General features: G+C 38.5%; 3 protein-coding genes across 6 annotated transcripts in view; 2 read left to right on the top strand and 1 right to left on the bottom strand.

Moving 5' to 3' along the window:
- The first annotated feature begins 103 nt into the window (after positions 1 to 103).
- LOC306862714 (uncharacterized protein) lies at positions 104 to 2096 on the top strand. Of its 2 annotated transcripts, none has more exons than XM_079405636.1 (5): positions 104 to 715; positions 912 to 1148; positions 1238 to 1411; positions 1537 to 1663; positions 1807 to 2096. In XM_079405636.1, exons 1-5 carry the CDS (start codon positions 172 to 174, stop codon positions 1922 to 1924), a joined length of 1200 nt encoding a protein of 399 aa, XP_079261762.1. In that variant the 5' UTR covers positions 104 to 171; the 3' UTR covers positions 1925 to 2096. The 2 variants fall into 2 exon arrangements, with proteins under 2 accessions (XP_079261762.1, XP_079261763.1); XM_079405637.1 differs by having other exon boundaries at positions 1537 to 1699.
- Positions 2097 to 3391: 1295 nt separating this feature from the next.
- On the top strand, positions 3392 to 17141 carry LOC306862075 (transcription elongation regulator 1-like). 2 transcript variants are annotated; one of them, XM_079404682.1, is made up of 20 exons: positions 3392 to 3488; positions 6817 to 7036; positions 7122 to 7274; positions 8434 to 8707; positions 8876 to 9127; positions 9509 to 9706; positions 9842 to 9945; positions 10048 to 10136; positions 10231 to 10391; positions 10491 to 10566; positions 11677 to 11812; positions 13938 to 14027; positions 14113 to 14231; positions 14334 to 14484; positions 14614 to 14778; positions 14881 to 15063; positions 15147 to 15326; positions 16120 to 16203; positions 16287 to 16387; positions 16536 to 17141. In XM_079404682.1, the coding sequence occupies exons 1-20, from the start codon at positions 3442 to 3444 to the stop codon at positions 16735 to 16737; spliced, it is 2985 nt and encodes a 994-aa protein (XP_079260808.1). In that variant the 5' UTR covers positions 3392 to 3441; the 3' UTR covers positions 16738 to 17141. The 2 variants fall into 2 exon arrangements, with proteins under 2 accessions (XP_079260808.1, XP_079260809.1); XM_079404683.1 differs by having other exon boundaries at positions 3405 to 3488; positions 9590 to 9706.
- Positions 17142 to 17195: 54 nt separating this feature from the next.
- Positions 17196 to 21235, bottom strand: part of LOC306861922 (serine/threonine-protein phosphatase 2A 55 kDa regulatory subunit B beta isoform) — a 65856-nt gene continuing 61816 nt past the window's right edge. For both annotated transcript variants that reach the window (XM_079404408.1, XM_079404409.1), the window contains exons 6-9: positions 20184 to 20348; positions 19249 to 19418; positions 19038 to 19129; positions 17196 to 18566 (exon numbers count right to left, since the gene is read on the bottom strand). In XM_079404408.1, the coding sequence (XP_079260534.1) occupies positions 18287 to 18566; positions 19038 to 19129; positions 19249 to 19418; positions 20184 to 20348 (707 nt within the window). In that variant the 3' untranslated portion in view covers positions 17196 to 18286. The remainder of the gene's footprint in view (positions 18567 to 19037; positions 19130 to 19248; positions 19419 to 20183; positions 20349 to 21235) is intronic.

Here is a 21235-nt window from a genome sequence, read left to right as displayed (position 1 = left end):
TTTAAAATAAATATGTAGGATTTTTTATGAAATGCACGTTTTAATAAAAGTACGTTACGTCCATGTTTTCTGTATTTGCGTGGTCACGTGCTTTTTGATAGCCGTTGTTTGTTTTTGTTTTCTTAAAGGACGCTGACCATTACTGTTGAGTTTCGACATACTGGCAAGCGAATGGATAAACACCCCAAAATGAGAGCTAAGAAGAGGTTCAGAGACGATGAAAAAGACTCGACAACTGATGAACCGTTACCAAAATGTGCCAAAAAAGAGGAAAATTTGAGTTTGAAGAAACCTGGTCCTCCTTTGACGATCCCCGCCGTCAGTGAACCAACTGAAGTTAACAGACAACAGGTCTTTAACTCGATCAACAGGTCATTAACAGGAGATTTTGGGATTGAACAGGACAACGCCGACTGGGTTTCATTTCCGCTTTATCCCTCAGGTCAAACTTCAACGGTGCTAACCACTGATAACGCGCTTTCCTCTTTTAACGTTTTCTCCGTTAAAGACACGCCGCGGTCATTTAACTGGAATTTACCAAGTGAGGCGACTTTCCCAAAAATGAACCATCAGCCAATCAGCGAGTCTTATTTTCCGAACGTAACCCATCAGCCAATCAGCGCGGCGTCTGTAATAAACCGTGAGCCAATCAGCGAGGCTTCTGTGCGGATCAATACTGAAGGTCTGAACTTCTCCCAGCCGCCTTCTGGAGCAGGTAGGCTTTATGTTCTGTAAAAAAAAAACACTTATACTTACAAAACATTTGAAATATTAATTTTAAAGAATAACTATTAAGATAAATGGTACATTCGCATATTATTAAAAGGTTCATTAGACCAAAATAGTGAAGATGAAAAAAGCTAAATGATGGATTCAGTGACATTTCCTTGTTTCGTTGTCTCTGTGAGCAGAAAGTGAGGTGGCAAGATCTCAGAACAAAAAAGTTTCTATCAAAAGACCCATGAATGCCTTCTTCTTATGGTCAAAGATCCACCGACCCTCCTTGTCTAAGGCCAACCCTAAAGCTAGCAACTGTGACATCAGTGTTCAGCTGGGGTTAGAGTGGCACAAACTGTCTGAAGAGCAGAAGAAGCCATACTACGAAGAAGCCCGCAGGATCATGGCACGACACATGGAGAAGTACCCAGGTAAGCTATGGAGAAAGATTCAAAGAGCATATGCAGAATCTCAAAGTTGAAAGGTAGTTTCTCTAAATGTCTCATTCTCATCAACACAGATTGGGTCTATCAGCCATGCAAAGTGAAAAAGAAGCATTCTGCATCCAGAAGGCCACCGGTCGTCCCTGCGACCCAAATCTCCTCACCCTTCATTCTGACATGGGCACAGAGACCTAACTCTTACCCAGAGCACCTAACATCAGCGAGAGGGCAGAACAGTCTAAATTCTCCAGGTTCTGCTACTTATTTATATAGCTTATGCCTTGAATATTTCATGTTCATTACAAATTAATCTCAGTCGACCACATTTGTGACCAAATTACGTCTCGCGCTAAAAACATCACAATGCTTTTGTCAGCCAACATTACCCAGGCCATGGAGATGCAACAAGGTTTTATCAACACAGATCCATGTCCTCTCTCTGCTCCTCACTGCATGTTCTCTGCAGACCTCCACAAGACTGGCCAGCAGTTTTACCCAGCAGAGTAAGCTCTGAAAACCTCTTCCTACTATTGCATTGGGTTTGTAATGTGAATAGAGATACACAAATGAACATTTTATAGTAGAAAAGATTTGTAATGCCGCACTTTTCATAGGCTGAAAACAAAATTCTCTTTTTCTCCCACAGATCCATTCCACGTTCAAGCTATTCTAGCCATCTCATTGACTTCATGAGCCACTATGAAGATCTGAGGCATGAGGTGCCTGTCCTGAATTGTGAATATTGCCTCCATGATGACAGTTAGATGGACAATCTTTAGTTCTGGACTTCTGGCTTCCTGTTTGCTCCTTAGACAGGGCTGCACTAGAGTGTTACGATTGTGATATATCTTACCAATCAATTTTTCAGTTCTTATAACAACCACAATAGTTTTTGAGGTTGTATTACAAAATAAAATGTTTCAAATTTCTTGCCTTAAAGAGTGTCTGCGTGTTCATAAACAATGGAAATTACTTAAACCGATTCAGGATCTGTTATGAAACAAATCCGGCTGAATTCCGATTGGAGGCATGTTGGCAGCCAGGGTTCCCACCGTCATGTCATTGAATAAGATTTTTATTTTTTTTAAATGGCCATAGCCAGTCATTTTATAAAAAAAAGCATAATTCATATTGATTTTGTAAATGGCTGTGACTTTTCAGGACTGTATTAATCCTACATCACATCGGGACTTTTAATCTTATAATATTCAAATGTACATTATACAAATATTTATTGCTACTATTATGATAATCAAAATAAATATAAGCCATTTTTACATTTATTGTGTACAAATAATTTTAAATGGTAAAAATGCAACCAGCTGTTGCATTATTTCCTCCATGGCCAACCATTTGGAACCTAATGAGGTTTAATATGAAGTTCACTTATTTATTTATTTACCAAGGAGACAGTGGTGTCGGTGTGTGAACAGTGCTTGAGATGAAATGACAGATGTGTGTGTGGAGAAAACAAAAAAAAAGCAAGTTAGTGCTACTTTTGAACAATACTTGTGTGCTGTTTCCAGTCAAACTGAAATATTTAATTGTGTGCGTTTATGATAGCCTATAGAATCCCTCAGAGGACAAACAAGTTGGCCATCTTATCAAAACGTGTAAAATGTTATTTACATTTCAGAATATGTGACTCTGGACAACAAAACCAGTCTTGAGTCGCTGGGGTATATTTGTAGCAATAGCCAAAAATACATTGTATGGGTCAGAAATTATCGATTTTTATTTTATGCCAAAAATCATTAGGATATTAAGTAAAGATCATGTTCTGTGAAGATATTTTGTAAATTTTCTACCATAAATATATTATAACTTAATTTGTGATTAGTTGCATTGCTAAGAACTTCATTTGGACAATCTTAAAGGCAATTTTCTCAGTATTTTGATTTTTCAGATTCCAGATTTTCAAATAGTTGCCTATTGTCCCTAACAAGCCATACATCAATGCAAAACTTTTTTTTTCAACTTTCAGATGACCTCAATTTTTCGAAAAATTGACCCCTATGACTAATTTTGTGGTCCAGGGTCACATATTGTTTAGCAGAAAAATAAACTAGTGATAGTGTAAAATATTGCTAAAACCCTCAATTGTACAATATGCCACATGATAAATTGAGTGATTCATAATGATTATAATGATTTAAATAGCATGACTTTTTGATTAAAGATTGTAATGATCAGTAAACCCATTCAATGACGTAGAAGGAAAGTGTGAGGAAGTGCTTCACAAACCGGAAGTTCAGCTGCAGTGTGTTTGATTTCTGGAGCGATGGCGGAGAACATAGAAGGAGAGAGTGCTGGACTCGGGGAGAACAGGTCAGATAACGCTAAAAGGACTCAGTATGACAGCCCTAGTCTTTATCTTAGCTCTATATGAGCCTGTGTTATAGTGTGAGTGGTGGAAGAGTGCTCTGGCGCAGTTTAGCGCAGTTAGCATGTTTGCTAGCTTCGGAAACGTTCACTCTCTGTTTATTTTTCTGCTTCAATAGTTCACGCGTGACCAGAAGCGCATGGGAAGCAAAGTTATACGCTTAACAATAGCTTATTAATCAATAAAATGTTAATATTCCCCGTTAGCAACTAATGGCTTGTTAAAATGTGCTTGCTGTCTTATCTTTATGACATTTCATCTTTTTATGGATAAGAGATGTTTTACATGCCATGTTTATTGTGTATTTTAGCTTTTATAATTTGACACAAACCGAAAATGAAGTGAATTCTGTCCTCGTGCGATTAAATTCCACAGCTTTAAATTAATTTGAGCTTTTATGTGTGATATTCGTTCAAATTTAAATGTTTTAAATGAAGATTTTAACTCTAAAAATCATCCTAATTTTGTAACTGAATACTGAAGAGGCCTCCTAAGTCACTAACTATCCTAAAATGAACTTTAATAGATAATTGTAATTGTTTTCATAAGCACAGTAAAATACTGTTTATTTAGGTAATTTGTATCTCTAAAGATGAAATCCTAGAAACGCCCCTGCAAATTAGCTGAACATATATTTGTTTAATTCGTGACACTTAGCCTGCATGTTAAAATCTTTATTTGAATGTGGCAATTAACATTATTTTTTAAAGCTTTATTTGGATATGACAACTTAATATCCTGCTCTACAATATTTCTATGAATAAATATCTGTCAGAGACCCCTATCAGCCAATCACTGTGTGCATAGTTAATAAGCATGCTTATGTCAACAAGGTCAACCCCGCCCCCTTACTCTCTATTCCTTAGTAAAAGTTTGTCTCAGCAGCTTTGTGAATAGGTTTTAAGAGAAAACTCTTAGCTGAAAACTTTTACTGCTATTTAGGAGAACTCTTAGTGGTGAGATAAAATGTTTTGTGAATACAGGCCCAGAACAGTTAAACTGAGCACTGTTCTTCAGAAAAATCCTTCAGATTCATCTTTTTCACATTTGAACACTTTCCAGGAGTGACTGTATGATTTTGAGATCCATCTTTTCACACTGAGGGACTCAAACACAACTATTAAAAAAGTGAATAGTTCTTTCAAGAGATTTATTCAAAAACACAGACTCGTCCAGTAATGAAGCAAGTGAAGTCTTCATAAGAGTCGTTGAATCATTCATTCAAACTGATTTTAAAAAGTTACGTTTTGTTTAGTTGTCTATTCCGAATAGTGATTTATTTATTTTTAAAGTAAGCACATCCCATTCTATATTTTACATGAGAAATTCATTAAATGCGTAATAAATTGCCATGCCAGGTTGTGTAAACACCGGTGTTTCTTCTGTGTTATCACATAAACCGAATCGTTTGCATGTCTTGACCAGTTTTATCATTTTGTCATTTAGCTTTTACTGTGCAGTGAAAGCCAAGTTGAGGTTTTGCATATCAAGAATATTGGTAGTTAACTAGGGGTGTGACGAGACACTTATCCCACGAGACGAGAGACGAGACTGGGTTCACGAGAACGAGACGAGACCAGATTTTTGTTTTTTTTTTAAATCCTCAATGATAAAATATATAGGGAAAAATAGTAATTTATTCCACTGAAAAACACAAAATGCCAAAAAAAAATTAGGTGCATTTTTTAAATCAACCTGTACTGTATGAAATTAAACTTCTATTTTAATGAATTATATGAATGAATGATGCATTTATATAGCGCTTTATTGTGTATTGCTGTACACCCAAAGCGCTTTACAATCATGTGGGGGGGTCTCTCCTCTACCACCACCAGTGTGCAGCATCCTCTTGGATGATGCGACGGCAGCCACAGGACAAGGGCGCCAGTGCGCTCACCACACACCAGCTACAGGTGGAGAGGAGAGAGTCATAGAGCCAATCAAGTGGATGGGGATTATTAGGAGGCCATGATAGACAAGGGCCAGTAGAGGGAATTTGGCCAGGACACCGGGGTTACACCCCTACTCTTTACGAGAAGTGCCATGGGGTTTTTAATGACCACAGAGAGACCTCAGGACCTCAGTTTAACGTCTCATCCGAAAGACGGTGCTTTTTGGTAGTATAGTGTCCCCTGTCACTATACCGGGGCGTTAGGACCCGCACAGGGTGAGCACCCCCTGCTGGCCTCACTAACACCTCTTCCAACAGCAACCTAGTTTTCACCAGAGGTCTCCCATCCAGGTACTGACCAGGCTCAACCCTGCTTAGCTTCAGTGGGCAACAGGCTGCAGGGTGACATGGCTGTGGCAGTAATAAAGAACATGTAAACTTGAGCTACACGATTCTGGATAAACTGAGAATCACAATTTTTATAAATAAATTGCAGTTCATGATTCTGGGGGAAAAATAATAATAAAAAAATATATATTTATATTAGAAAACTAAACAAAATAACGTAATTTACTAGTGGTTCTGACAAAATTGCTTAAATCTTTTAAAAATATACATTCATTTGAACAAAATAAAATAAAAATTCAATGGAGTCAGCGTATCGTTTCATTATTTAAATCTCCTGAATGAATGATTCAATGTCAAATACATTTTTTTTAAACGGGTTGTCGCCAGCTCCTGACGGAAGATAAGCGTTACAATACAAGTGTTAAGATACTTTCGCTTTGATCGCTACTGTAGACAATAAGTGTTTATACCCAAACTATAAACGTTTATCCCAGTAGGCCTACTTCTGTTATTTAAATGTCTGTAACACAGAAATAATGATGTGTGGTTGAAAAGACTGTTTGTGTTGCTCTTTCTGGATCAGCAGCAGCATGAATGCAGATTTGAATGTCTTTAAGACACGATGTGAAACAGGTGTTAGTGGAGTTGTTGGTGTGAGCAGCGCGTGTTTTGTCGCCACCCATATGACAGTATTCACATCAGAAGCGTGATGATGGCCGACCCTCTGATTCATTAACATGGGCAGCGACAAAACGTGCTTCTCACGATCCACTGGCACTCGCGATGTTAAACAGTCGTAATAGACATAGCCGTCATTGTCGAGACAATTAGTGGTTGTCATTCAGGAATAAGATCGCGTGGGTGTTTGAAGCAAGATCGCAATTTTTTTATGCTTAATGGAGCTCTAATATAAACACTGCAAAATGTTTTGTGAGGATATTTTCACGTTTTCGTGAGACCAGTCGGATCTCGCGAGACATCTGATCTCGCGAGATCTCGTGCCACGAGTTACTGATTTTTTTTTTTTTTCGTAGGATGGTGTTACAGCAAGTTTTACGTTTTCGTAGCCCTGCTCCACCACCTACCACAGTGTTACGAGGACCTCCTCCATTACTACGACCCCCACCTCCACCCTTCACCATGATGAGAGGACCTCCACCACCCCCTAGACCCCCTTTTGGTAGACCACCGTTTGACACCAATATGCCCCCACCTGGAGCTTTGCCCCCTCCTATTGGACCCCCACACCTGCAGGTAGGTGCTATTACAAAAATATACGCAAACTATAAGAGACTGATCGAATGTTTAAATATCAAAAATCCTGTTGTGTTTTTCACAGAGGCCGCCGTTCATGCCTCCACCAATGGGTAACATGCCTCCTCCTCCTGGTATGATCTTTCCACCTGGAATGCCCCCATCGCCAGGAATTGGAGCGGTTTCGGGCTTGACTAGTGATGAAATCTGGGTAGAGAACCCCACACCAGAAGGAAAGGTAGCAAACTGTTTTTTAAAGTAAAATAAATGTAACTGAATAATAAAGTTGTACACTTAATAGTTAAAACATTGCAATCTTGTTTTAAATATCCACTTAATCTCATTCCTAAATGACAACAATCTCTTTGCATTTGTGCTGTCGCTGACTCAGAGAGAGCAGTTGTCATGAATGGATATGAACAGCTTCACAAATTCTCATTACAGTATTATTATTTCTGCGTAAAAAACATTAAGATGATCACAGATGTTCTGGTATAAAAGTTTATACTTCAGTTATTGATAGAGTGAGTCACCTTTTAAAAGTAACTTCAGCTTCAGATAAGGATTGCTTTGTAATTGTTGTTGTACCAGTAGGTGGCGACAAGCACTTTTTAAAGTAAAATGAAATTCTATTTGTCATTCAATAATTATTTAAATAGATTTGTTTAAAAACACTAATTCATCTCATAATGAAACAAGTGAAGTCCTCATGATATAGTCTCATGATATAGTTTTTTTTTAAATTAATTTAAAATTAGAGAATTTTGTTTAAGAAATGGACTGTAGCAGTTAACATTTTGTCAGAACCTCTATTAAATTTTGTTTAGTTGTCTCTTCAGAATTGTAGGAAAATTGTGATCTCTATTTTAAACCAAAAAATGATTGTGATTCTCAATTTCTCTAGAATTGTGCCACTAAATAATAACAATTTGAATTACAGTAAGTATTAAATTGTAAAATTTATCACAGATGTACACATAGCAACATGCCATTTGGGGCCTTCTTTGGGCATCGTATCCCCAAAGGTCTATATTTATGTTTTCTTTTCAAAATTTTTTTTTTTTTTTCCACAAATCTAAAAACATTAAGTTCCATTCAGTTATTACCATTGTGTGAGAAATGTGCTATACGAATAAACTTGGGTTCACCTACCTCTCTTCAGCATGAATCCAAATGTATGTGCTTTATGTATGTTTTGCATGCTTGATTTTCATGACATTTAAGCCACAGCATGATTCAGATGATAAAACACAAGACTTATATTTTTCATGGTATTTTTACCACTTTTTATAGCACTTCCTATCTGGATAGTGGTTGGACAACTAATCAACCATCCTGACCCAATCCTAGCATTAGCCTGCTTGGACTTTTAAAACCTTCCCACCACATTCTTCCAGGTATATTACTACAACGCCCGGACACGTGAGTCGGCCTGGACCAAACCAGAGGGAGTAAAGATCATCCAGCAGTCAGAGCTCAATCCTCTAATGGTAGCTCAGTCCGGAGGAGCTGCATCGGCTCCTAACAGCGCTGCCTCCACTGTAGCTAGCAGTGCTACCACGGTTGTGCCCGAGCCAGTCTCCACTCAGAGCCTGTCCCCCACCCACACCCTCAGCACCAGTCCTGACCCCAGCACCAGTCCAGCCCCCGCTGCCTCCCAACCCTCCACCAGTGAGTATTACACACAGAAAAGGAATTATGGGTCATGTAGTGGTCTGTAAAATACAAACTGGCCTTATAAAATTGAGTACTCATGGCCAATATGATAAATATACAGTGTTTTGTCTTGATATTATCTTTTAATCACACATTCATTCTTCCCTGTGCTTCTTCCTGTAGCTTCTGTTGTTTCTGGGATGCCTCCAGTGGCTTCTACACCTCCTGCTAGTGTATGTGTGACCCCTGTTGCTGTGGTCAGTGTTCCTACAGTACCCGCTGCAGTCACTACAGTACAGACAATGCCGCTGTTGCCTCAAAGTCTCCCTCCTGGCCTGCCCGTGGCCCAGCCGGCCACTGCAATCCCAGCATTCCGGCCGGTCATGGTACCTCCATTTAGAGTGCCCCTGCCTGGCATGCACATCCCACTGCCTGGTACGTAGAAAGAAGTTTAAAAGTAGGTTGAGTTGTCTAGTTAGTTTAGCTAAATGTATACTTGAATAACTGTCAGTAGATGGCGCCCTCTTCTTACAAAGTGACGTGAACAAGGTGCATAGACTTACACTTAGTATTGCACGCTAAAAATATAACGACATTTTAAAATTGATTTCTAAGCACGGGAATGTCATCAAGATAAATAATCATAAATCATAAAAATGTTATAGTTTCTACATATTTAAAATAAGTAGTCGTATGTATATGTGTATATATATGTATATGTGTAAAATGTATGTGTGTTTTGTTTATGTATATGTGTGTGTGTAACATAATTTATTTTACTTTTTATTTGTTGCTGAATGCAATTTATTTTTAAAGGTGTGCTGCCAGGGATGGCCCCTCTTGTACCCATGATGCATCCCCAGCTAGCTTTCACTGCAGCTCCTGCATCTCTTACAGGGGCTCTTACACTTCCAGAATGGTCTGAGTACAAGACAGCTGATGGGAAGATGTATTATTATAACAATCGCACTCTGGAGTCCACCTGGGAAAAACCTTCTGAGCTAAAAGCGAGAGGTAAGCAAGGCTTGAAGCCTCAGGTCTGTTGTTGTTGTTAAATGCACTGACCATTAACATTGACTCACTGTGCTGAACCCAAAATGTTGAACTGCGTATGTTATATTCAGAAACATATTTTATTTTTCTGAGCAGATAAGGACAGTGACAAGGTTAAAGATGGCCATAACAATGATAATTCAGTTTTAAGGGATATAGACATGGAAGCCAAAGCTGACAGCTTTGGTGGTTCTAAAGAGGTCAGTGTAAAGTTTGCAGGTCATTTAAATTTGTTTAAAACAAACTTTGAAAATTTAAGAAAAAATAATAATAATAATATTGATGATGTTTTGATGTTGTAGGTGCCCAGGGAAGAAGAGATGACAGAGGAGGAAAAAGCAGCTCAGAAGGCAAAACCTGTAGCCACAAACCCAATTCCTGGTACTCCCTGGTGAGCCTTTCTCCTTTCTCTGTTGCTTAAGTGATTAAAGTCTGCAAGTTTGTTCAAAAGGTTTCATAAAAATTTTACATATTCACGTTTTTAGGTGTGTAGTCTGGACTGGAGATGACCGTGTGTTTTACTACAATCCCACCACACGGCTGTCCATGTGGGACCGACCTGAGGAGCTGGTGGGACGTGCTGATGTGGACAAATATATTCAAGAACCCCACCACAAAAGGGGGCTAGATGACAACAAGAAAATAGGTGAAACCCTCTGTGACAGTTTTAAATGGCTTGTGAACTAAGATTCTTTGTTGACAGTAATATAGCAAAACCAACACACACCTTTATTGCTCATTGCAGGTTTCAACAAAGAGGAGATTGACACAACCATAGAGGACACACTGGACGATGAGCCTTCTAAGGCTAAGAAGAGGAAGTAAGTACCAACAGCTTTCAGCAGGAACGAGAAGGGGCCAAACACTCACCCCTGCAGAACACCTAGCTTTTGGACTATAACAAAAGAAAATAGAAGCGACATGAAAATTTGATTTCTTGTCATATGAAGAGAAAAGGAAATGGGGCTGTTTTCCGTTCGAGATAAGACATGTTGATTGGACCATTTTGTGTCACAGTTAAAGAAATCTTCGGCGGCATTTTCTTTTCCCTTTTTTTTTGTGCACCCAATGCTGACTTGTCTTAGCTGTGGTAATCTTTAGTTTGGGTCTGTGAAAAGTGGTGACTCCATAACATTTACCAAATCAAATCAGTCACTGTTTCCCATCAGTGCCCTTCACGCCTGCCTCCCCCTGACCCCAAACAGTGGTCCTGTTGCACTGGGGACTATTTTTCAGGGAACGCTTCTAAGCTCTGGCGATGCCAACGTGGGCCTCCAAGGTAACCCACCTTGTTTGACCTCTCTTTAGCCTCCATTAGGCAAACCCCAGTGAACCAATCAAAACTTCAGCCCTTCAAGGATGTGTATTGATGCAATTGATGGGATTTATAAAAAAAAAACTGAAAGCAAAATTACGAATGTATTTTTTACTTGACATCTTTTCTAACTTGCAAATTTCAGAATAACCCGTTTGTGCGCAGATTTCAAAGATAATGCAGTGCTTAGACACGCTTTCTAAAATTCAAATAAATTTGTGTAGTAGGGCTGTCAGAAATAAAATGTTGACGCATTCTATAAATTAAATATGATTTAATTTCTATATGCCATTAGTTATTAAATTTGACAACAACCACGTTTTACAGTTTTGAGCAGTTTCTAGAAATAGGCCTATATTTTCTTAATGCATTGATATGTTAACTACAAAATATTATATGAAATTTAAATATCTCAACCATTTGATAGTTGTAGTAAATAGATTTCTGTTCGATAGAGACGTCAATTCTCTCAACAATATAAGGGGGAAATCTTCCATTTTCAGAGATCCTCTCCAAAATGTATTTTATTTTATTTTTTTACAAGCGTAGAAGCCAAAAAAATTAAAGTGTTCTAAAATTAAGTTCTTCCTTTCACTCCTCCTCTTCTCCCTGACAGGAAGGACGATATGAAGGAGGCTGACGCAGAAAAAGATGCGGCCGTGGAGGCCGAGCTGAAGGCCACTCGTGATCGGGCCCTGGTGCCCCTGGAGGCCCGCATGAACCAGTTCAGGGACATGCTGCTGGAGAGAGGGGTAAAACACTTCAATCCAACGCAATACTCTAACCAGCTCTGTAATGTTAGACTCATAAATCTGAATGGAAGCCCACCAAGGTACAATCTTTAGTTCATTCTTGTTATTATCATTCTTTGATATTATGTAATATAGAGTCTTAAATTTCTCTCTGCTCTTTCTGTCACTCCGTTTATTTACCTGTCCTTTCTGAATTGCTCTGAGTGAGGTCATGTTAGATGATTTGTGCTTGACTATAGGGATGGGCGGTATGATCAAAATGTTCTATCAGAGTGTTTATATCGTGGTAATTGTGTACGTCATCTATAATTAGTTATTTATCACAAGTGTACAGATAATTTATGCTGGAAATGAATTGAGAAAAAAGTTTGCATATTTAACAACCATTGGTTTATCTGAAATATGGACAATTTACAATTATGGACAATTGGGTGTGCCAGAAAGGCTGCCGCTTAAGTGTAGTTCTTTGTCAAAGTAGGAGAGACTTCAGTATGTTTAATAAAGTGTTTTTTTTGTTTTACTGGGAGAAATGCAGTTTTATGAGAGAAGTCACCAATCAATTTTACAAGAGTTAAGGTCATTGCACACCGAGTCCAGAATTTTCACACGTTAAAAAATGTGACCCTGGACCACAAAACCAGTCTTAAGTGTGATTTTTAAAATTGAGCTTTATACATCATCTGAAAGCTGAATAAATAATCTTTCCATTAATGTGTGGTTTGTTAGGATCAGACAATATTTGGCTGAGATACAACTATTTGAAAATCAGGAATCTGAGGGTGCAAAAAAATCTAAATATCAAGAAAATCACCTTTTAAAATTGTTCAAATTAAGTTCTTAGCAATGCATATTACTAATCAAAAATGAAGTTTTGATATTTATGGTAAGAAATTTACAAAATATCTTCTTGGAACATGATCTTAATATAATATCCTAATGAATTTTGGCATAAAAGAAAAATCAATTTTGACCCATACAATGTATTTTTGGCTATTGCTACAAATTTACCCCAGCGACTTAAGACTGGTTTTGTGCTCCAGGGTCACAAATAAATACGACCTCACGTTGTGTCAATCACATTTACACACTGCCTCCGAAACTTTCATCCGTCATAAAAAAATTTGTATCAGGTTCGATTTTCTGTGTTTTCGCATCCGTAGCATGCATTTTGATAGGAAGGGATGAGGAATACGGAAAAAACGCATGCAAAAATTTCGGACTCAGTGTGCAATGACCTTTAGAATTCACATTCTAAATATTATTGATTGTGGCATATTAGAAGATGTGAAATAGTTCATATAAATGACATCCGTGACCAAAAGTCAGTTGAATATTATATTAATTTGCTAAATTGCTTGCGTCATAAATAACCAACAGTTACGGTGTTAAAACTAATGTAGGTGTTTGTTATTATAGCAAAATTTCTGCTTGATATTATAATAAAATAGCTTTCTGTTTGTCCTGGCAACAAGACGAGCACCTCAGCAGTATTATATATACTGAAGTCCTCCTATTTCATTTTCAGCACAGTCTATAATTGAGACAAAAGAATGCACCAGTTGAATAAATGAGAGATCGAGTCCATGTTGTCATATCAAAATATATGAAAGAAGCACAGAATTGCCCTTAAGAGAATAACAGTTGTAAATAATGTGCAACAAGTAGTCATACCGCCCAGTCCTACTTGACAGTTGTATTGGTGTATTGGTAGTATACTAGAATCTCTATCTGTCATACTATCTGCTCCTAAATTGTTGCATGAAATGACAATTAATTCCTATTATTTACCACAGAAGAATGTACTATTGCATTGTATAATGGTCAAGTATTTTGTATTGTTTGATTTTATTTAATCGCATAAAAATATGTGGAAGCTAAACATATATTTTAATGTCCATGTCTATCAGTATTTTGCAGTAGTAGTAATTGTAGGTGTTGACTGATAAAAGATTTCAGTTGTGTGTCATTTGTAATTTTATATGGTTTTAAAGGAATATTGTGGGTTTAATACAAGTTAAACTCTTTAAGTCACTCCCATATGATGTTTGTTAATTAATTAACGTGGTGTTTTACCATTTTTCTGGTATATTGGTAAGCCATCTTTTTGTCCACTTCATACCTGCAGGTTTCTGCTTTTTCCACTTGGGACAAAGAGGTGCACAAGATTGTGTTTGACCCTCGATATTTGCTGCTCAACCCTAAAGAGAGGAAACAGGTAAGAGGAGCGCTCGGCGTTGAGTGGATTGCTGAATGAGCATAAGTGGGCAGCTTTGCGATTTTAATCTCCATTCACGGTGCAGGTGTTCGATCAGTACGTGAAGACTCGTGCTGAAGAGGAGAGGAAGGAGAAGAAGAACAAACTCATGCAGGCTAAAGATGACTTCAGGAAGATGATGGAAGATGCCAAACTTCACAATAGGTGCGTCGTTTGTTTCAGTTAGGCCTTCTCTACATTACATACAGGTATTGTGTGGCCTCCTGAAATCTTGCCACTTATGCCAATTTTCCTTTCACTTATTAGAACCACATTCAGTGAGTTTGCAGCAAAACACTCTAAAGATCCTCGCTTCAAGGCCATTGAGAAGATGAAGGACAGAGAGGCCATGTTCACCGAGTTCATGACAGCCTGGAGAAAGAAGGACAAGGAAGACTCCAAAAACAAAGTAGAAAAGGTCTGTCACCAGCTTCCAACAACCATCCTGAAATGTCCACTTGAATCAACAGGATGTTGCTTGAGTTAGAATTTTTTGATGTTCTGGTAAGCCCTGACAAATGAAGTCAAGTTGTGTTTCTGGGTGCAGGTGAAGCAGGACTTCTTCGATTTACTGTCAGACCACCGTGTGGACGTCTCTCAGCGCTGGAGCAAAGTGAAGGACAAGCTGGAGACGGACCAGCGCTACAAAGCCGTGGAGAGCTCTGCTGCTAGAGAAGAACTGTACAAACAGTATGTGGAGAAGCAGGCGAAGGTTAGAACGGTGTCCCTGGTCTTATTGAGTCATCAGGACGAAACACCAAGAAGACTGAGACTAGAAAAGCGTATTGAATATAAGTGTCTTTGTGTTGTGTAGAACGTGGATGCAGAGAAGGAGAAAGAGCTGGAACGGCAGGCTCGTATCGAGGCCAGTCTGAGGGAGCGAGAGCGGGAGGTGCAGAGAGCTCGATCTGAACAAACCAAAGAGATTGACCGAGAGAGAGAGCAGCATAAACGAGAAGAAGCTGTCCAGCACTTTAAAGCACTCTTGTCAGATATGGTCAGTGACAATTGCTGTATTTCTCATTGTATTTGATTTTGTATTTTCGTATTTCGTTTCATATTTCATTTTTTTACACATAGGTAAGGTCAACGGATGCTTCCTGGTCAGAAACGAGGCGCAATCTGCGTAAAGATCACCGGTGGGAGTCTTCTGCTCTGCTGGAGCGACATGAGAAGGAGAAGTTGTTTGACGAACATGTGGAGGCTCTTACCAAGAGGAAGAAGGAACATTTCAGGCAGCTGTTGGATGAGACCTCCATGGTGAGATCACAACAACAATATATAATAAATCATGATTTCTGTTGTTGTTGTTCAATTATTTTATAAAGACTTTCTATATAAAGATAATTAAGAATAGTCATTACTATTATTATTATTAAATATGAATAATTATTATATAATCATCATTATTTCTAATAGCTAAGTTTATTTTATAATATATTTAATAATAGTAATTACTATTCTTATTTATATAGAAATTAAGTTCTTATAAAATAATTTAACAACAACAAACGACATTATATAATATTGTTGTTATAGTGTAAATGTTATTGTTATATGTATAATGTTGCTGTTACTATAGTATATTAAATGATTTATAATATTTTATTTATTTTTTATTGTTTCTTATATTATTGACAAGAATATTAGTATTAATTTGGTGAAAAGGTCTGTTAAATGACTTGATGTACAGATCTTTCTATGCCATCTATTATCTATTATCTATCTCAATACATCACGACTAGTTATTAAATTAAGTTATTAGTATAAATTATTGTTCTGAAAACTTTCCAGTGAGACATGATCAGTCAGATCTTTTCTTTAATAGATGGCATAGAAAGATCTGTACTTTAATAGATCTGAACATAGAAAGAAAAATAGGGATGAACAGTTTTGAGCTTGTATAAAGTACCAGTCGTAAAAATGTCAAATTTAAGTTAAATATCAAATCTGAACATTATTTTGATTATTTGATGTGATTATATAATTATTTGAACCTTAGGATATGTATTGTCAATGCGTTCACGCTGCTTGTGTAACTGTTTAATCATAGATCACCCTAACCACCACATGGAAGGAAGTGAAGAAGATCATCAAAGATGACCCACGCTGCATCAAGTTCTCCAGCAGTGATCGAGTGAGTTGAATTTAGTTGACATATTGCCTTTTTTACCTTGGCCTCAACATCAATGACTTTTTTCTTTCCCTCATCTCTTCTAGAAGAAACAACGTGAATTTGAGGATTACATAAAGGACAAATATATCACAGCCAAAGCTGACTTCAGAACTCTCATGAAAGAAACCAAATTCATCACATATAGGTGCGCATGTTTCTTTCATTTTCAAAAATTCTCATGTTTTGGTGAGCAAATGATGACTATATATCAAATGTAATTAGCCATATTAGGAACATGAGTATCATCTAGGTTTTAACTTCTATTTGTTAAAGCTATCTCATATTTTCTGTAGATCACGAAAGTTGATCCAAGAGTCAGACCAGCACCTAAATGATATTGAGAACATTCTTCAAAATGATAAACGTTACCTGGTCCTAGACTGCGTCCCAGAAGAACGCCGCAAACTAATCATGTTCTACATTGAGGACCTGGACCGCCGGGGACCCCCACCTCCCCCAACCGCCTCAGAACCCAGTCGCCGCTCCACCAAGTGAAGCTCTAGTGGACCTTAGAGGACTGAGCATGAGCCAGCCCTGCACTCATCATAGCACAGTGTTACAGACATGTATTTTTGAAATGTTGGTGTTGTCTACTCGAACTGTGCAGGATGGTGCCCTGTATGTATGCCCACTAGTTGTAGGCTAGCACAAGGCAAATTGTTAATGTCAATCTATGAACTTCATTCGTCAGGCAGGGAATGCATTTGTACTTGTTACTTGCACTTGGTGCTGCAGCCTCTTGTGGAATATCAATTGTAGCAGGCTGTTAATACAACAGGCCAATGCAGACAGTGTGAGAAATGAGTTGTGTACTTTGCAGAATGGTTTGATTTGGATTTGTTGCTGTATTTCTTTGTGTTGACTGGAAATAAATGCAACCTTTTTGTTTAGTTTTTTTTAGCCCGTGTTTTGATCTTGTCATTTTCACAGGCCTTGAAATCAAAGAATACAAAATGTGTTCCTCCTTGATTTTTATTAGTTTTTTGCCCTTTTCTTTATAAAATTACAACAAAAAAGCAGAACATTAGTACATTTGCTACATTGTTTACTTCAATTTTACACCATTCCTGTTTGTTGCATCAGTCAACCCCTAAGCTGGGTTTTGAAATGATGCATGCACCTTCATAAAGTAAAATAGGAAATGAAAACTCAGAAGCTGAAAAGTTGGATACCTCACAGCCACAGCAGCCACAACAACATATGCAGTTATCAAAGCCATCTGCATCCTCTGTCCTGCCAGGAGGCAAGAATCAGATATAGGCTGAATACTGACTCAGTTGAAACATTTCCTCTCGTTATCTTAAGGCCCTTTCACATGACTCTTCAATGCATTGCACACAACCATGTGAAGTGCAAATATTGTAGCATTTAATGTCAAATTTGACTTGGCTTTTCGTTGAGCTTTCAAAACGCATCCAGTGATTACCAAGTTTGCATGACGTTACGTGAGAGACGCCAGCAAAAAAAACAAAGCAAGATGGAAGAGGCTGTGCCTCTGCTCAACTTCAAAGGCATATCATGACATTCAGAGAAACACATTCTATTTTGTTTTCTCTCAAAGCAATCAGCAGGACTCTTTTTCTGCGCTAAGCTCAAATACATTTTTCTTTGCTTTATTTTCACTCAGTACATTTCCCATTTTCTTCCAACCTAGCAACACCCTTCCATGACGCTTCTCATGGAGGTCAAATGGTGCTGGAGAGATGTGCTAAAGCCCTGACGTGAGTCGTGTGAAAGGGCCTTTAATGACATTAAAGGTCAAAGGAGTCTCTGTATTGCTGTGCATTACCAATAAACCTATAGCGAGTGAGATTTGAAGTACTTAAAAACAAAAGCAGTCCAACAGCCAGTGTCATTGTCCGTGGTTGCAGTGCAAGTTTTGTTTTGTTAGATCCAGTGCAGTATCAAATCTGCTGTAGAAGGCAAAGCTCATCTAGATGTTCTTCACAAGTTCACTGCTAGTGAGTCCAACCTTTCCACCCCCAGTTCATCTAGAGAAATAATGCCTCGTTGCGGTGATAACTGGAGACATCAGAGCTACATGCTAGTTGACCTTGTCCTGAAATATATAGAGGTTGTTGGTGGCAGCCACAGCGATGATGTTCTCATTAGGGTGCCATGCGGTGTGTAGGATCTTCTTACTGAAGTCCAGACTGTCCACACTGATTTCATCTTTACGACGCTTGCCACCAACACAAACTTTGCGTGGCTTGAGGATGGCTCTGGGTTTGCTGTTTTCCCGCGAGGCCTCCAGAGTCACGTCGCGCTTAGTGTTTCGATCGAACATACGGAAGAAATTGTTGTAGGAGCCTGTCATTAGGACACTAATGGGAAAGGAATAAGACAATTAGCTCTTATTACTTGATATCAGCACCACACAGTCCAAGATCAATTTGAAAAACCTGGTGTGAATGATTGATTTTGACCAGGGGAGTCTAATCCTTATCCTGGAGGTCCATCTTCCTATAGATCAGAAATAAGCAACTTAGGTCCTGGAGGGCCACTGTCCTGCAGAGGTTAGTTTCAGCCCAAGTTAAACATACCTTGCCTTTTTTTAAAGCAATTTTCAAGCAATCCCGAAGACTTAGGTTTAGATCATTCAGGTGTGTTTGTTTGGAGATGGAGCTAAACTCTGCAGGACAGTGGCTCTCCAGGACCAGAGTTGCCCAACCCTGGGGTAAAATTAGGCTCCAAGCTAGTCAAGGGTTTCTAGATTACTCAAAAGTTCCAGAATAGAGCTAAATGCTGGAAGGTGGACATCCAGGAGTAGGACCAGACACCCGTTTTAGACAGACCTGTCAGTTCCATTCCAGACACATTCAAACTTGTCAAAGATGCAGTCATTCTCGTACAGTGAGCACAGCTTACTCCTAAGGTAGTCATGGACCTGTCAAAGGTAGAACCACAGATAATCAATACCTAGTATTTGACCAATAATGGTGTTGATGTCATTATAAACCAATGATGAATAATTATGGATCACAGTCCAGTCTGCATTGCCAATACCTGGTAAGTTTCCAAAGGCTTGCTCTCCATGTTGATGTCCCACACCTTCACTGTGAGGTAGTCACGGGTCATCAAGTAGCGTCCACTGTGGCTGAATTTCACATCTGAGATGGAGGAGATGATCTCTGAGAAGAATGAGCGATTACTGGGGTCTTCTGGTTCCTCGAATACTGATGGAGAGAAACAAGAAGACATTAATATATATATATATATATATATATATATATATATATATATATATATATATATAAGTAGTATTTCAGGAGCAGAGTTAGGTCTTGATCTTAAAACCTCTCTTGGCATTTGTCTGGATCTCATTACTTGGTGTATTGGTCTGGATCTCGGTGTCAGTTTAAGATCTCAGATAAGACTGCAGTCATTTCCAGCATCTTAAGGGTGATAATTACCTCAACCACAGACGCCATAGCAATTTCATTTTTTTTTCCAGATAATCTTCATGGAACCCATGGCTCCAAACAGCATAGTATAAAGTGCTTCAGTGTTTGAAATGAATTATGTTACAGCAGAGGTGTCCAGTGTCTTTCGGGAGTTTAATCTTGACACAAACTCCAAAAGTTCTGGAGGATTACTTTCAATTTCAAAACCAGTTTGGTTTCAAGTATAAACTCATTGTTCATTAAAATTCACCCACTGGTTCTTGGACCAACAGGTCTTGGAGTAACTCTGTGTTTTGGAACTGGTTCTTTATCTGGTTTTGCGCCTTGAGGGGTCTAGGTCTTGGACTGATTCTCATATTGGGTCTAGACGATTTGGTCGTGAACCCAACTGAAATTTCAAAATGGCTTTAACATTTTTGTTTTGAACCAAGATCTTGAGGAAAAATATCTAATGGCTACAATGAGTTGGCTGGCGAAATGAATAGCATATCTCAATCAAAGCTCCAACAAAAGAACCAAAGACTAAAGTGAACTCACATTTAGAATGGTTGTCACAAAGTGCGGAGGTTCTCATGTCGCACAATCTTATGGAGCCCTTGCTGCTACTGTAGACAAATGTGTTACACTGGTTAGGGTGAAACTCGGCCGCTGTGATCACCTCAGTCAGTTCTTCCATGTTGGCTGGCTTTATGTCCACAATATCTGAGTAGGCAGGGTGAAGGATCCACAATCCTACATTTCATACACTCAAAGCACATTAAATTCCCCATGAATCATTCAATCAATAAATGTCCTGCTTGATTAATGTGTCTGGCCCTACAGTATATACATAGTGGATTATGTCAGATCTTCATTTCCCAAATGATTGGATGAAACCCGCTTACAAAGAGGTAAATCTGCAACTGAGAATATATCTCATGCTAAATTTCTCCCAGGAGAATCTGATATCTACGCTTTCAGAACTGGTGTATATCAAAAATGTCCTATAAAAAAAGCTCTAGGAGCCATAAATATAGCATCACATCCATCTGTTGTTGTTGGGTAGTGACAGGTTATCCATCATGACGTTGCGAGGATTATGCATTTACAGTGTGACCTTTGGGTAATAACAGGCTTTATCTTCTCCCCGACTCCTTTGAGCAACTCCACAGAACCCTTAACCACCCATACATACTGTCTACAGACTCTCCATCTCAGCCCTGCAGGGTCCTTGAGAACAGTAATCAATGTGATCGATTGGGATGCGTGCCTGAGTAAGCTGGACACTGTTTACCTTTGGGACAGCGAAGCAGGGGTCAGGATTAGTGGCGGACACTTGATAAAGGGTAATGGGCGTAATGTACATCACATAGGTGTTATCTGTCAGAATTAAGTGACAGCAGAGACAGTCTGCAGGTGGTTTATTGGGTTTGTTTGATTGCTGGTTTAGCTGAATCCTTTTGTCCTTAGTTTAGTAACACAAGACTCAGTATTTATTGTGTCTGGGTACATAGTGACTACTGGGAAAATAGAGCAATAAGCCATAGAATGTAGGGCATAACTGCAATTGGATCTAACAATAGTTAAAGGATGCTGTGATATATGATGCA

Source organism: Barbus barbus, assembly GCF_936440315.1.
Source record: "Barbus barbus genome assembly, chromosome: 43".
NCBI classification, from domain to species: domain Eukaryota; kingdom Metazoa; phylum Chordata; class Actinopteri; order Cypriniformes; family Cyprinidae; genus Barbus; species Barbus barbus.
The sequence above is the reverse complement of the archived record's forward strand: the minus strand, read 5'-3'. Positions and strand labels throughout refer to the sequence as shown.